Source organism: Genypterus blacodes, unplaced genomic scaffold, assembly GCF_046128005.1.
Source record: "Genypterus blacodes isolate CSIRO-AG114 ecotype Tasmania unplaced genomic scaffold, CSIRO-AGI_Gbla_v1 ptg000104l_1, whole genome shotgun sequence".
In the NCBI taxonomy this organism is placed as follows: Eukaryota; Metazoa; Chordata; class Actinopteri; order Ophidiiformes; family Ophidiidae; genus Genypterus; species Genypterus blacodes.
In genome coordinates, this window is record NW_027466908.1 from 917437 (window position 1) to 933715 (window position 16279).

Below are 16279 nucleotides of genomic sequence, written 5' to 3' on the forward strand. Positions count from 1 at the left end.
GTCAGTCCCGTCCCGTACCTTTTCTCCCCCTTCTTCCCCTGCTTTCATTCTGCACCTCTCTCGCCTCCCCCCCGGCTCGCCCCATCCTGCCTCGCTCCCTTTTCCAAATGTCTCCGGGGCCTTTCGGTTGCATCATGTGACTGCTGTGCTTGCGATTACAGCAGCTGGCACCGTCCTCTGTCCATGATGCGCTGCTTCTGAAGACAAAAGAGCCCAAGATACCTTAAAACGATGGCACGTAAAGAAGTTCAAGGTCAGTTTGCAGCTCAGTGGAGAGAGATAATGATAATCTATGCACCGGGGCATCCAAAATGATGAGATGAGAAAAGTTTGCCATCTCTGTGAGAGGAATATGCTTTCATGTGAGTGTGTGAGTCATGGAAACACTCCTAACCTCCCTGGTTTCTCCTTCTCTTTCCTCCTCTCTGTCCTTCTGTCTGACCCATGAGTCTCAGGGGCTGGAGGCCAAACTCTCCCTCTCTCTCTCTCTACTGCTGCCCGTCACATTGGCTCGCTCCCCTCAATCCGCCGCTCGCTTCCTCCCCACGTCCTCCTTTCCTTTTTGTCTGGCGTCTGGTCCACTAGAGCTGTATTTAATTAGTTTCTGTTGGGTTAATTAGGGGCTAAAGTTAGGGGGTCGGACCAGAACAAAAGCGGGTCAGGCTGGACGGATGCAGGTGCTCCGAAGTGGCTGCCAGATTCCACCGTTCAGATTAAGATGGCTGCAAACTGTCTGGAGTAGAGAGGGCCACTCGGGACTCCCAGGGGAGGGGTCTCACCACGCAGGGGATGGCAACGCCTTCTGCCCACGCTGGCATCCGTGTTCCCCATCACTCTGTGTCATTTGAGAGACGTAAACATCTAAACATCTTTCCTGAAAGTGGACAGAAGAAAACATCTCGGTTCCAAATGGTCACAAATTATTGTCAAATCACCGGCAAACATCTTCCAGCATCTGTGTGTGTGTGTGTGTGTGTGTGTGTGTGTGTGTGTGTGTGTGTGTGTGTGTGTGTGTGTGTGTGTGTGTGTGTGTGTGTGTGTGTGTGTGTGTGTGTGTGTCTGTGTGGCGGCAGACAGCGAGTGATGTCTTTGCCAGTGTGTTTCCCTCTGCTGCTTGGCCATATAGACGGAGGTGTGTACGTTTCCATTCATTTCACTCCCAACACTCCCAGTACATCAAATAACCGATCCATACAAGTAAAGTGTTCACTAAATGGCCACTTGAAGCCTTTGAAGTGGACATCAGTTGTTTAAACGAGACGATCACGTAGATGAGAAGAATCTAAAGACTGCAGGAGCTTCAGCCAGCAGCACTTTCAGTTCTTTGTGGCGTATTTCAGTGTGGAGGAAGCCACTTTTGAAACGGTAGCTTTTCAATCAACAAGCTGAAGGTGATTTGAAATTGTTGAGCTGTTGACGAGCTTCTCTCCTAATAAACAAGCGTGCAAAGTGAGAGTATTTGATTATAGCGAGGAGAGAGATAAGCAGGGAAGAGATGAAATCTGACCTTTTGTTCTATCCTGCAGAGATGAAGAGTGAGTGGATGAGAAGGAGGAAAGGAGAGGAGAGGAGAAAGGAGGAGAGGAGAGGAGAGGAGCATCTCTGGCATGGTTTGGAGCCCCTCGGTGGGTGAGGGGTCCTAGGGCCCTTTAGACAGGCGCCAGCTCAGCAGGGAAGCAGAGACAATCACCCAGCACCAGATTCAATGCACAGCGATGGAAGGATGGAAGGAGATGAGGAGAGACAGCGGGGCGGGAGGAGGAGGTGGTGGTGGGACAAAGAGCACCGCTGAGAAAGGTGGAGGACACGGCAAGGAGAAAGGAAGGTCCAGGTAGAAATGAAAGGGCCGCCGAAAGAGAGGGATGAGAGGCGTGTAAGAGAGGAGAGGAGCAGAGAGGGGAGAGGACGGGGAAACTCCAGATGAAGAGAAGGTGAGGGGAAGAGAAAGAGAGCGAGTGCGAGGGAGATAGAGAGAGCGTATTCTCTGTGTTAGAGTCTTTATCAGCGGCCCAGATCGTAGCGTATGAACAGTGATCCAAGTCAACCATCTGCTGAGGCTAGATAAGCCTGGGAGAGCCGGGCATTGAGCTGTCACTCAGCGAGGAGCGGAGGGGAGGAGGGGAGGAGAAGGGGGGAGCAAGAGAGGAGGGGACAGAAATAAAAGGGAGAAGGCTGGGAGAGGGAGAGAGGGGAGGGGCCAGAGCAAGGTAGAGACACGGGCCGGAGGAGAGAGACGGCACGTCAAATACACGTCCACCTCATCTGTGAATGAGCCTGAGAAGAGAGAAGAAGAAGAAATGTATTGGGTTCTTCATACCTCCACCGAGCAGGTCGTGTCTGCCTGCCTGCCTGCCTGACTGTCTGCAGGCCGTCTCAAAAGGTTACTGACAGATTTCAGTAAGTCTTGGTGGACAGGTGGGATGTGATCCAGGGAAGAACATGTTTTGGCCTGACGTTATAACCACCTTTATGTTTAGACAAATAACTTTGAACTGTGAGTCATGGAATCAAATTCTTTCCCCCCTGGATCCCTGTCCATCCATATAGGCCACGCCCATTTTTTAAAGGTCTTGAGCGACACTGACAAGAGTTTGTTTATTTAACAAATGTTGTTTGTTGTGATTGGCTTCTGAAGTTGAGTGGGCGTGGCTTATTCCTCACATAGTTCTGTGTCTCCTGAATGAATCACGTGACCTGATGGTGGCACAGCTACGTCTAGTTTTGTAAATTTACTACTTTGCTAATGAATTACAGAAGGCTCTTGGAGTTCTAGACGTAAACAAACGGGCCTGTCAATCAACAGGTTTAACACACAGGATTGGAAGAGTTTACATCAGATCTTTGGAAACTCTATAGCTGTAATCTGTAATCTTTATATTGCACATTGTTTTCTGCATCCATACATCTGACCACTGACACGCTCACAGATCAACATGGCGGGTGTCTGAGTGTGTGTGTGTGTGTGTGTGTGTGTGTTTAAACTTACGACTGTACGGCTCTGCTGGTGGCGCGGAAGCGAAAGGTGATTAGGTTAAAACCCACTTAAACATACACCCATAAACCACTTACTGCATAACTGGGACTGAGATTATACTGCGACGTGTGTGTGTGCGTGTATGTGTGCGTGTGTGTGTGTGTGTAAGACTGAAAAATTCATCTTTACACATACGACTCCCCCACGTTTCTCTATTTAAGACGTGTATGTGTGTATGTGTGTGTGTCTCATCTCAATTGAACGTGCGTGTTGTGTGTATTTGTATGTGTGTGTGTAGGGGGTTACTGTGGGAGTATGGGCTGTGATTTGGGGCCGGGAGGGGGGTCAGGCCTGGGAGTGGGGGGTTAGCAGGGGATTAGCCGAGGCCAGTTGGATCATTTTACAGCCGGAGGACCCCCCCCTCACCCTCTGCAGTCTCCTGGACAATGAGGATTAAACTCCTCTTGTTCCTCAACTCCGAAACGGCAGGACGACAAAGACACTATTCCTCCTGGGTCCCTGGCTGTGGCTGGGAGCTGAGCTGAGGGACGGAGGGAGGATGGGAGAGAAGGAGAGAGGAGGAGGAGGCGCGAGGAGGAGGAGGAGGGGGCGCCAGGAGGAGGCAGGGGGTCCATCATAAAATTAATCCCTTCACAGTTTCCTCTGGGTGCAAAGTGAGATATGAGGCAGACATGTCTAATGAAACGCTCCAGTCATCTAAGGGCGCAGCGATAAAAGCTCATATTAAACTAATGGAGCTCATCATTAGTGCCTCTATTAAGCGGATCGAGAGGGTTGTGCTCTCCTTTGGTGATTGGCACAGAAGATCAATCAACTCATGTCCCTGTGATTAGACTCCATATCCCCACTTTGTGCTGTTCTGCAGGCTGGATGGCAGAATTCAAACTCGCATCCTCGGGATCTTCAACACGACAAAGGACCGAGTTTGTTTGTGTTTCAAAGTGTAAACACAGGATCAATACATCCTCCTTTCTTGAGGCAGCAAATATGTATCTGTATCATAACGTCACGCTTGATTAAGGCCCCTCAAATTTGTCACCAGAGAAAAGAGGACATGGGGCCTTAATTGGTCGTTCCTTGCAGCTTCACAGTCACTTTCCTGCCCATGGGGAGGCACTTCCTCTAGGTAAGGACAGTAACTACTATTATTATTATTAGAACTACTACTACTATCTGTTTTATAGCCGCTCAGCACTTCTTTCTTTGTGCTTGATGACAGAATGCAGCAGAGTAAAGGTGACGTCTGTGTAAACGCTCCTGTGCAATAGCCTGAGGCGCCGTGATTAGGGATCCCTATGTGGCAAAGTATCCACCCTGGGATGTAGTATGAGGCTCAGCATGTGGCACTGTGTCAGCCTGAGGCAAGAAGAAGGCTGCGGTCATCCTTAGTGTTTACTGTTGCTAATACTGGAACTATTTTGTGACAGTATTACAGAGAACAAAGGTCATTTTTGCGTTTGCTGTTTTAAGCCAAAACTTACCAAGGATCAAATTTACTGGTTGACGTCCAAGTGAGAGGGACAAAGACAGAAAGAAGTCCACGGGCTTTAATCTGAGAAAGAAAACGAGGGAGTCAATATAGGAAAGTAAAGAGAGGAATGAAAGAGAGAGCGAAGGAGGAGGAGGAGGAGGAGGAGGAGGGCGGGTAGCACAACAGAACCAGGGGGAGCTGGAGGAAAGAGAGGGGAGGGGGGGGGGCTCCTGCAGAAAGGCCTCTCTTTCTACTTTTAGGGGGAAAAGGAGCAGAAGAAAAGCTTCTTCTCGCCTCCTGGACGCAGTGTCAAACCCAATCAGTGTCTGGTCTGGCAGCGCTGCTCGTCTCCCAGGCACCGGCTCACAATGGAGGCCAGCCTCGGCCGCCACACCTCTCACTTCCAATCTGCGTCCTCGGGGACAGGCCTGAGAGTAGTGGGGTGGGTGGGGGGGCCGCCCGAGGGGGGACGGACGGGACGGGACACAATGCACTTGAAATGGTCAAATTCGTCTGAAAACTCCAGAATTGGATTAGCGAGTAAAAAGCGAAAACACTTCACGACATTCCAGGTTGACTTGGAGAGTTAATATCAGTTTTTATTCTGGTAGAAGTGCGGCGGATGTAGGTGGCGCTGTTGCTCCTAAAGGCCGCGGGCACAGGTGGAGAGAATGGGACTTAGTGTCGGGTGCAGAGGCAGAAAAGCCAAACACAAACATGGATAAACTGCGACAAGATTACAACCGGCAACAATCCCGAAGCTGCCGAGTCCTGCGCTAATAAACGTGAGCAACAAGGCTTGATCCTCCAAAACCTCCACACACGCAACAAAAAAATGTCTGCCGTGAACTGACACCACCAAACCCCCCCTCCCCCCACCTCCTAAATCGCATTGTTGAGCAAATCCCGTGTTAAAAGGAAAGAGTTACTCTGCATTTATACTCTTGAAGATTTTCGTTAAGCCAGTGCCTCTGCCACTTTGGAGCGCCGACTCCATCCCGCTCCAGTAAATCCATCTCTCAATGGCGATTGGCTGGAGGCAGAGGGGGCCATCTTTTTCACACGCTTCCTCACTCAACCCCTCCCCCCCACCGCCTCCCCCCAAAGCTAGTATTTACCCGTCACCAAACAATGGCCGGTTACTGGCAATTAAACAGCATTTTCCGAGGAATCCGTGGCACTGGTCTAATGGCATTACTGTTGGAGGATTCAATCCCTGAATAGTCAACAGGATTTTGCCTCTCACCAGGAAAATACTGCTTCATCGAATTACCCGTATTACATAGATTTACCCAAAGCTTATGATTCAGGGTTCACAGATTACTGCCTTTCTAAAGATGGCAGGAGAAAGGAGTGATAGGCCAGGAGAGAGAGGGAGAGAGAGAGAGAGAGGGAGAGAGAGAGAGAGAGAGGGAGAAAGAGGGAGAGAGAGAGAGGATATTTATGTAAAATCCTTCAGGTGCTCAAAAGTTCTATAGTCGACTTTCTTTCATGCACTCTCGTCAGGAGAAGTTCAAGCTTTTCCCGTCTTCATAGGTAAGCTGGGGGTGGGTTCATGAATATTCATGAGGCGAGTCCATGAATAAAAAGTTCACTAGAAGGATGAAATCTATGAAGACTCAAAGTTTATGAACTTTCAGCTATACGGCCTTATTCCTACAGAAACAAGACACGTTCTGCTGTCACATGATACCGACTGACCAATCACATGAGCTCACACATGACAGCTGTATGTGAGGAAGAGCTGAAGAGGAAGAGGAAAAGGAAGATCAAGATGAATGCAGGAACATGTTGCAACACCAGATCGATTGAGTTCAGTTTGTGTAACATGGGTCCGTTGAGTTTGCATCTAGCTGCTGCTGTTTAAGGGGAAGTGAGGAACATTCCGGAACGCTGTAGTAGCTCTGCTCCGTTGATTAACCAGGAAATGAAGACTAATTCTTCCTCTTAGTTTAGTTTAACGTCCATCAAATGTTATTTACAACAACATAACCACAGTCACACACCTTGACAGCATCACACACACACACACAAAACTGTAGGAGCCAAACTGCACATGGTGCCCTTTGACCTTCTGCGGGTCGAGTCGGGCTAGGCAGCTCAGGGAACCGGGAAGACCGGCCAAGTCCATTATCTCACAATGAAGGGCTAATTACCGGGCCGGCAAGCCTCAAATCACACGGCAGCAGACCGCCCGTCTCTGTCCTCCGCTCACCCACCATCTTAATTGCTCTTTTATTCTCTCTGTGTTACGCGGCGCCTCTCTCCCCGACTCGCTCCCTCTCTCGCCTCGCCTAATTCACACATAAAAGCCAGATGCTAATTGCCTGCTATGGAAATATTGGGCCTGTGATTAGCACGGCGGAAGGTTTGGCTGGCCCAGCGTTTCCCTGTATGAGGACGCACCGAGCCAAGTCGCCGCGCGTTTAACAACAACCATCAGGCGACTGACGACGGGGGCGAGGAGGAAAAATTCACTTTCCACAGCCGTCATTGTGCTCCGGCAGCAAAGAGTCAGACTGTGTTGGCCGGAATTACAGGGAAATTAAAAGTTCTGTTACTTTCAGTCAGAGTTTGAGTTTGAGCAGCATTTTCCTCACCTGAGTCACAGTCAGGAACTCACATACTCAGTGTTTGTCCTCAGTGGGATTAAAGGTGTATGAGGTACACACTCTAATTAAAACATTTACCTGAATACCTGAATAAATACATTTTACGCAATGGAAGAGAAGGAAGTTTTGTTTTTTTGTCGCAGAATAATCAAAATTTGAAAATGCACGTAAATATGCAGAATCTCAGTCGTTCCATTTGGCTCATGAAGAAGACATGAAACGTACTTGAATGTAACTTCACTTCAATGTAAGGAGTGGTGCACAACGAATGAAAAGTATTGAGCTCTCTTAACAGTAATACAGCAGATTGGGTCGTTGGTTTGCTGCCTGGTTTAGCCGACTCGTTGGGGCTGTGATGTTTTTGCGTATTTCACTGCTGATAATCCAGAAATTTGATATATTTGTGAAAATGTTAAGGAGGTTTGGTTTTGGTGGGCAGTTGATTGGTGTTCTCACGCATTCCCACTCTGCAGATGTTGGCGCTTCGTCTCGGTCACCTGGCATTTGACCTCTGCCGTGTTTCTGCTCGGGTCGGACCAAAGCTTTTCTGAGAACGCTGGCGGATATTGAGGCGCTCTTTCTTTTTTCCGCGGCGGTCCCCAGCCTGCTTTGTCCGAGATGTTGGAAAAGATGGAGAAAAAAAAAGGGAACAGAGGCGACTTTTCCCAGCAGTGGGAGCGAAGGAGTGTTTGGGCAGTGCGGCGAGCGGCGGGGGAGTCGGGGCCCAAAGGGGTGCAGGTCGGCTGTTCAAAGGCTGGCTTTTTGCATTGTTGGTCAGTTGGGGATTAAGGTCCTCTGTGCGGCAGAATAGCCCCTCTAATTAAAAAGGATAAGAAGGCAGAAAAATAGCGAGAAGCACGGGAGGAAGCAAAGAGAGAGAGAGAGGGAGAGAGAGAGAGAGAGGGGCGAGCAAATTTGCAGAGAAAAGAAAGAAAAGAAAAACTGTTTTCAGTGTCACTCTTGCAGCCGGATCAATCGATTCAGACTGGATTAACTTTACTCTCTCTCTCTCCCTCTCTCTCTCTCTCTCTCAAGTTGAGATAATTCAAGTCAAAAGGTGAAAGAACAAAGAAATGCAACAAGAATTAAGTTATGTTTTGAGAAAAGGGATTGAAATGTTGCAAGAAATAAGTTCTAATGTATTTCTAGAAAAAAGTCCTTCGTCGTCTTCATTGTTATCTGCAATGACTGACTAAACTAAAAGTGAGTTTGACCACACTAAATTCCTCCCCCTGTGTGTGTGTGTGTGTGTGTGTGTATTTGCCATCATCAGAATGTGAATAGAGGCTGTGTGCTGTGGCCCAGATGCTGGCTGACAGTAGGTGGGCTGTTTGCCGTGGGGATGCCAGGTTGTGTTTTTGTTTGGCCCTCCTCCGTCCCGCCTGCCTCCCTCCCCTCTCCCTGTGGGGGGTCTGGGGCTCCCGGGGCTGGTCCCTGCTGACCAGTACCCAGGTATGAGGCCTCTCAGTTTGGCTAACACTAGCCGCAGGCCGTGGGAGGTTAACGAGGAACCAGCAGGGACAAGACATTCTCCCCTCCCAGGGGCAGAGCGCGAGTTTGTGTCTCAATGAAGGACATGAATGTGATGTAAGAAGTGTGTGCAAAGAGTTAAATGACTGTAAATCAGCTTTTGCAATATGTGAAGGATCCTGATATCAACCTACTTGACACTAAGTTCAGACTTCTGTATCTGTGTTTTGTCTGTTTTTATGTAAATTCAGCCTTTCCTAATAAAGTTACAGCGGGTTTCTGCAGCCATGGTCCTTCTCTCAACCAAGACCCTGTACGAGCACAGGGAAGCGTCACAGTTGATTGGTTCATGCGAAATGGCAGCAAATACTCTGGTTACCCCGGTGACCGCCCCACGGTCAACTTCAGCCCTCATTGTTCACCTGAGAACCACAGGCGACACACAGTCACAACGCAGAAGTTTACATCCAGCTTCATCCGTGTTGTTTTCATCACAAACACCTGCTGCTCAACGCATCAGACGCCCCAACACCGCTTAGTCATCAATACTGCGTCCTCACTGCCACGCCTATCAATACATCTATCAATATGAGATCTACAGTGCAGATGGTAAAGAGCAGCCATCATGCTTGATACAGTGTGTGTGTGTGCCAGAGAGAGAGAGAGAGAGAGAGAGAGAGAGAGAGAGAGAGAGAGAGAGAGAGAGAGAGAGAGAGAAAGAGAGAGAGAGAGAGAGAGAGAGAGAGACAGATGGGGGAGGCTGAGTGGGTTAAGTCATTGATTTGACCTTGAGATGAACAGCTGAACTGTCTGAAGATAGACAGACAGACAGAAACAGAGACAGACAGACAGACTCAGAAGAAGCTGTGGCCCTTCCCGCAGCTAAGACATTTACATGACATAAATCAATTTCCAATCACAAAATAAAAGTATGTTGCTTCTAATGACATCATGGCGTTTGCCTCATGTCTCTTAAGTTTAAAAATGTTTAATTCTGGCCTCCTCATACACTCTAAGTCTGAACCTGCCTGTCAAAGGACTGAAGTCTCCAGTCTAAGGCGAACCCGGGCTCTGCGCTGGGGCACCCCAGTCATTATGTCCGCCCCTGCACGGAGGCTGGGAGAGGGAAGCGTCTCAATCCCTCCAGTCTGAGGCGCTCTGGGCTCCCTGACAGCAGGAGGAACCGAGACTCCGTCAGCTGGGACTGGGGGGCGGAGGGAGGAGGAGGGGGGGGGGGGGCATATTGCCACAGACATTAACAAACGACTTCACCTTTTACTAACACGGCCCCGTTTAGCTCAAACGCTCCCCGGGGCGAGGAGATATTTCCCGATGAATTATATATCAGAGCTGCAGATGAAAGCGTGCAGCAGCGGGAGAAGGAAGAGGCTGAAGGGACCGAGAAGAAGAAGAGCGACACGGAGCAGAACCAGCACACACACACACACACATCTACTCAGTCTGATCACTCAGAACAAAGCAAAGTCAGGTTATGAAAAAGAAATAAAAATGCTGATCAGGTCTTAAAATAATTTCCCTTAATATTAGACTACAGACAGGTTTAATAATAGATTTGAATGAGTATCATAAATAATAATAATAATAATTATAATAATAATAATAATATCATTTAATTTGTGTAATCTGTGAAATGTTAAATCGTTTCTTTTTCAAATTAATGGTCAGATAAAAACGGCTAAATAATAATAATTTTATTGTTTTTAACTCTTTAAATTAAACTAAGAGGTGACACATGTTTTAATAACTGCACTTCGTCCTCAACAATGACGGGCATATTTGGCCTGGAAGCTTGAAGGTCTTTAATTAAAAGCTCGTATTGATTGAACGCTGGCCTGACTCGCACCAGACTGACCGCCTGTTAGTCAGACTCCTAATTAGACCTCCAACCTGCTGCGGGAACCAAACGTGCGGGTGTGCGGAGGCCCAATGTCTGCCAGAAAGGACAACAAACCGACGTGAAAATTCAGATTCACTCAGAGAAATTGACGATCAGAGCAGCGAAGAGAGAGAGAAGAGAAGAGAATTAGCTCTATTCATAATCCAGAGCAGGCGAGGATCTAATCCCAGAATGCAACGGGCCCCTGGATAAGAGAAGAGGGGGGAGTATAGAAGATAGAGCATCAATGTTACTATTCAAGTGATTCCTGGTGTAAAATTCAGTAAAGTTACGAAAGAGAAGACAAGGCAAGAGATGAGAGTGACAGAATTGAAACGAGTTATTTTTCTGCCAAACTTGATCCAGCGGGATTATCTGTCAACTCAGATCGCTCAGTTGCAGCTTTTTTCACATTTGTGTTTTTTATTTTAGTGTGATTATTAAAACATTGATCGTCCCTCTGAACCTGCACTGTCCCACTGCCAAAAACGATTATTAAACTATATTAGATTACATTATTATATGATATCATTTTACTGTGTTTTATATTATTTCTGAATGATTCTTAAATTTTAAGACAATCTGCTATATCCAATGAGTCAGAACATTTATATTTAACGTATGGATGCAGATGACGTAAAACAGTAGAGATGAAACTGTCATCATTTAACAACATGCATGTAAAAGCAAAGAGTCAGATTAGACCTATGGACAGAAACTAAACCTTCATGTTGTTTCGTATAAAGCAGACCTATGAGGTAAAAAAAATACTTCATTATTTTAATTAATTTATCATTACTGGATGAGTAATAATAATATTCAAGGTTAAATTGATGAACGTATATGAGAAAATGATTGTTTAAGTACAATATTGGATCTTTCTCTTATACTTTAGTGAATCTCAGATTATTATTACGAGACTAAATATGAACAATAATGTTAATAACTGTGTGTGTCTGTGTGTCTGTGTGTGTGTGTGTGTGTGTGTGTGTGTGTGTGTGTGTGTGTGTGTGTGTGTGTGTGTGTGTGTGTGTGCGGGCCCTGTCTGGTCAGCTGCTCTCATAAACACAATGCTCCTTTGTTTTATTGTCGTGACGCAGAAAATGACGGCGGCGGCCTGAACGCGCGAGCCCTGGCGTCCTAATCAGGGCCAGCGCGTGCCGGCCGGATTAGCTCGTTCATTTCTGACAGACGAGAGAAGAAGAAGATGACGGAGGCCAATAATAATTAGTGTTTGCCTTTTTATTGGACGGATGTGGAGCAACCGGTCGCTGCGTGGAAACGTGACAGCTTGCGTGTCGCCGCGGCCGTTAGGAGCCGCATGAGAGCGGCAGCACCCCGGGGTCCTGCATGGGAACTTCACTCTACAGGTAGAAGACGGTCACCATGGTTACTAAGCACAAATAAAGGGTTGTCATGATTATTCGGTAAACGTGTTTGTATTTGATATAAACGCCTTCAAATGTCTTAAAGTTTCATGAAAATTACTTTAATAACTTAAAAGTTATTATCACACACAAACACACACTTAGAAACACTATTTTATATTTCTTGATCGTTGTGGCAGCAGCATATATGGCCTATATCATCAATCATGCCAGTATAAATCTATGGTTAACACACAAATCACAAATAAAGGTACTTTTTGTATTTTTCAGTCTCTATAGTATATTTGTATATATATTCATATAATAAAGAGGCCTTATGCAGCAGCATTTGTGTCTCCTTAGGATTTAAAAAAAAAATGGGGTTTACTTATTTATTATTATGTATTAAGATTAAAGCATTGCTTTTATTGTAGAAACATTCATACTGTAGATGCAAATAAAGAAGTATGAAGATCTGATTGTGTCCATGTTGTTTATATTCTTATATGATAGATGATAGATTGATAGATATAACTCCTCCCTTTCTCTCTGCAGTGATTTGTCCGAGTGTTTAACCTGATCTGCGCCTGTTTACCTGCAGAGGATTCATCTCCCTGTTTGTTTAGGTTCAGATTAAGTGCTTCTCTCTAATCAACACTTTTCCATAGTCTCACCTTCCAAATCTAATTACCGGGAGTAATTCATTAGGTGATGAGGGGGAGGGGCGTGTGTGTGTGTGTGTGTGTATGTGTGTATGTGTGTATGTGTGTGTGTGTGTGGGGGGGGGGATAATTGCCCGGGGAGTGTCAATAAATTGTCAGTAAGAATCAGCCTATACATACCTCCACGTTTCTAATGATTGCCTACAATGTTGTCGTTCGTATTTTAATTCCGTTACATTTGAATCTACAAGGGTTTTTATGCGCGCTGACAAAAGGCCCGCGGAGCAGAAATGAAGATGCTGAGATGTTTGTGAATGAGCGCTCAGTTTGCAGTGTTGGCCTGCTTTGTTTGGCCCCTGAAGTCTTTTGTTATCAGCATTACTTATCGGTCAACAGTGGGCTTTGTCTCTGCAAATGGCCCCCAATCAGCTGCCTCTTTAGCCGCTCTAACCTGTGGGGATGTATGCTAATGGCGGCGCGGCTGCATGGGGGCCCAACGAGTGTGAGCGCATTTTAACGACAATGTTTTGTTTTTGGTGCTTTACTTGGAGAGGAGAGTGTGTGTGTGTGTGTGTGTGTGTGCGTACAGAGGAGGGGGGGTGGGGTGGGTGGAGGTGGGGCTGTGTGTGTTGGGGGGGGTGGGAGGCGGGAGCAGGGGGGACAGCTGGGGGTCTCCACTCTACCATAAGAACCCTCCGAGTCCGCAGACGCCCACTTCGTTAAAGCTGCCGCGGAGCGTAAAAGGCTGCGCGTCTAAACCAGCGAATCAAACCAAACCAACCCGCCTTTTACCCACAGAACCACCACTTTCGCCGCCTCTCTGCCATTTGGCCGCAGTGACTCGGACGATCTGAACCAACAAACCTGAGACTCGAGGGGATTTAAAGACATTTTTGCTCTTGTAAAGGTGTTTTGCTTTGGCAGGCCAGCATGATGTCCTATTTGAAACAGCCGCCCTACACGGTGAACGGACTGAGTTTATCTACAGGAGTGGACCTGCTGCACCCTTCAGTGGGATACCATGGTAAGAGGGCAAACAGGTTCAGATTTAAAGGTGGACTTTGACTCATTTGTTCTGAGCTGCATATATTTGAGATAAACCTTCAAACGAGTAACGATGACAATGTTTCCTGTGATTTATAGCGAAGCTCCGATCAGCTGATTTGATTACATCAGCAGCTATATACCAATATTTGTATTTCCCATAAATACTACTTATAATAGATAATAATAACAAAGAACAAAGTTACTATAATTGGTCCAAGAGCTCATTTGCAAAAACCAATGGCACATTTTTATTTTTATTTTTTTTTCATCAATCGAAGTGAGGAGAAAGAATCTTAATAAACTAAAGATAATGCACAATTATTATAAAATTCGTTCGATAGGACCTAGAATGCAGATCAAACTCTGACTTTATTGTCGTTATATTTGCAGCTGTTAAATGGAAACTTGGTCTTATATTTTGATACGGATTTGTGGCTGTTTTTCCTCTGTAAAAATCTTTGTGTTTCTAATCAAAGTTTCCTTCTTCTCGCAGGGACCCCCCGCAAGCAGCGCAGAGAGCGGACCACCTTCACCCGGGCCCAGCTGGACCTGCTGGAGGGTCTGTTCTCCAAAACCCGCTACCCGGACATCTTCATGAGAGAGGAAGCGGCGCTGAAGATCAACCTGCCCGAGTCCCGAGTGCAGGTCTGCCTAGAGTCCAAAGTCCAGCAGTTTTGTTTCCCTCCGAATATCTAAAATTCCTTTTGAGTTTTGCCAAGTAAAATATATTTACGTTTTTGCTCAGTTCAGAATTCGAGCAGCTCGATTACACAAACAACTAACTCAGGCTACACAAAACGGCTTTTTATATTACCAATCAAACTAGTGTTGCCGTAAAATAATAATGTAACGACACAAAAATAATAAAAGTTATTGTTATCAAATTAAATGTAGATTCAAAGTAAGTAGATAGATTAAAAGAGTAAAAATGTGACTTTTATAAATTGCATAATCCGTTTTTGCCAATTGTTGGCAAAAGTTAGAGCTGATCAACAAGATCAATGAATGAACTATTGATAATCAGGACAAATCATAGATCGATAATTTTCTGAGGTGGAAACTTCTGACTGAAGTGATTAAAGTCATCAATAGTCTGTTTGCTCGTTCAGGCATCGGGATGTAAACGGAACCTTACGTATATACATCACCATGGTGATATACACGGCTGGGGATTTGGAGAATTTTGGGGAAAAAAATAATTTTAGAAATAGTAAAACGTTAATTCCATTTTTGTCTTAAGATTCATTTCCATTAAAACGCATTTTCTCTTGCAGGTCTGGTTTAAGAACCGACGGGCCAAGCACCGGCAGCAGGCCCAGCAGACCCAGAGCGGAGCGCAGAACAAGGCCGCCAGCAGGCCGGTGAAGAAGAAGAGCTCCCCGGTCCGAGAGGCGAGCTCCGAGAGCGGAGCCAGCGGTCAGTTCACGCCGCCCTCGAGCACACCGATCCCGGCCGTGAGCAGCAGCAGCGCGGCGCCGGTGTCCATCTGGAGCCCGGCCTCCATCTCCCCGCTGTCCGACCCGCTGTCTACCTCCTCCTCCTGCATGCAGCGCTCCTACCCGATGACCTACAGCCAGGCGCCGGGCTACAACCAAGGCTACACGGGCTCCTCGTCCTACTTCGGCGGGATGGACTGCGGCTCTTACCTTTCGCCTATGCACCACCAGCTCTCCGCCGCGGGCTCCGCAATGAGCCCCATGGGCACCAACGCGGTTTCCGGCCACCTGAACCCGGCCTCTTCCCTCTCCACGTCGGCGTACGGGGCAGCGGGACTGGGCTTCAGCGGGGCCGCGGACTGCCTGGACTATAAAGACCAAGCGGCCTCCTCATGGAAGCTCAATTTCAACGCGGACTGTTTGGATTACAAAGACCAGACCTCTTGGAAATTTCAGGTGTTGTGAATAAACAAACAGCGGCCATTTTAGGGCAAACTCCAGACTTCGTAGGTCCGTACCTTTTTCCCAGGGCCAAACTGAGATGGTGTCCACTGCAAACGCTGGTTCTCGGCTGGGGAACAGTTTCCATAGTTTGTGGGCTACAAACTCCTTCTGTTATGATACAAAGGGCAAAGATGTTATACCTGTAGGTTTTGTAGGAATGTGTCTGTGTAGGTTACATAACTGCAACACTCACAATATCCTTAAAATGTCAGTATTTGGAGGTCTTTGTCCCGTCTTGGCTCCTCTGTCTTCTCCTGTATTGGCTGTACAGGCCTTCACTATTGTGGGGATAGAATCTTGAGTTTAGTATCAATATAGAAAAAGTAAGAGGAACATCCCAGAAGTGAACACAACTTTTTGTTCCTACAAAACTGAGAGAGAAGTCTGATAATTTGCCCGGGGGAAAACATCAACATTCAGCTTTCCCACGTAAGCAGGGACGCCAGCTGAGCTCCAGCCGAGGACGGTGTTAGTGGAAGAGAGGTTTTTGTGTGTAGCCCCAACGTCTACCTACCTCGGGGCAGAGCGGAGAAGAACCTTTTGAACACTGAATGACTGAATTCTCCTCAACTTTGATCACGGACGCGGAACAAAACTGTCGACCAAGAGGAAAGTGATCAAGAAGGGGGACAGATCTGAGCCTATACATGGACGAGTCTGAGGAATAGGTCAGGTTTTCCCTATAAGCTCCTTAAAGACGCCCCTCTCTTGTCTTTGTGCAAGCTGAAGGGCCCTTTGATCACAGTGTGTGTGAATGAACGTGTGTGTGTGTGTGTGTGTGAAAGAGAGAGAGCAGCTCTGACATGACCCTGGATGCA

The 16279-nt window shown here is 46.9% G+C and overlaps 1 protein-coding gene across 2 annotated transcripts; it reads left to right on the top strand.

Moving 5' to 3' along the window:
• The first annotated feature begins 13404 nt into the window (after positions 1 to 13404).
• LOC143008430 (homeobox protein OTX2-like) lies at positions 13405 to 15422 on the top strand. 2 transcript variants are annotated; one of them, XM_076160189.1, is made up of 3 exons: positions 13405 to 13514; positions 13998 to 14166; positions 14796 to 15422. In XM_076160189.1, the coding sequence occupies exons 1-3, from the start codon at positions 13405 to 13407 to the stop codon at positions 15420 to 15422; spliced, it is 906 nt and encodes a 301-aa protein (XP_076016304.1). The 2 variants fall into 2 exon arrangements, with proteins under 2 accessions (XP_076016304.1, XP_076016306.1); XM_076160191.1 differs by having other exon boundaries at positions 13405 to 13498; positions 14015 to 14166.
• Positions 15423 to 16279: the final 857 nt, after the last annotated feature.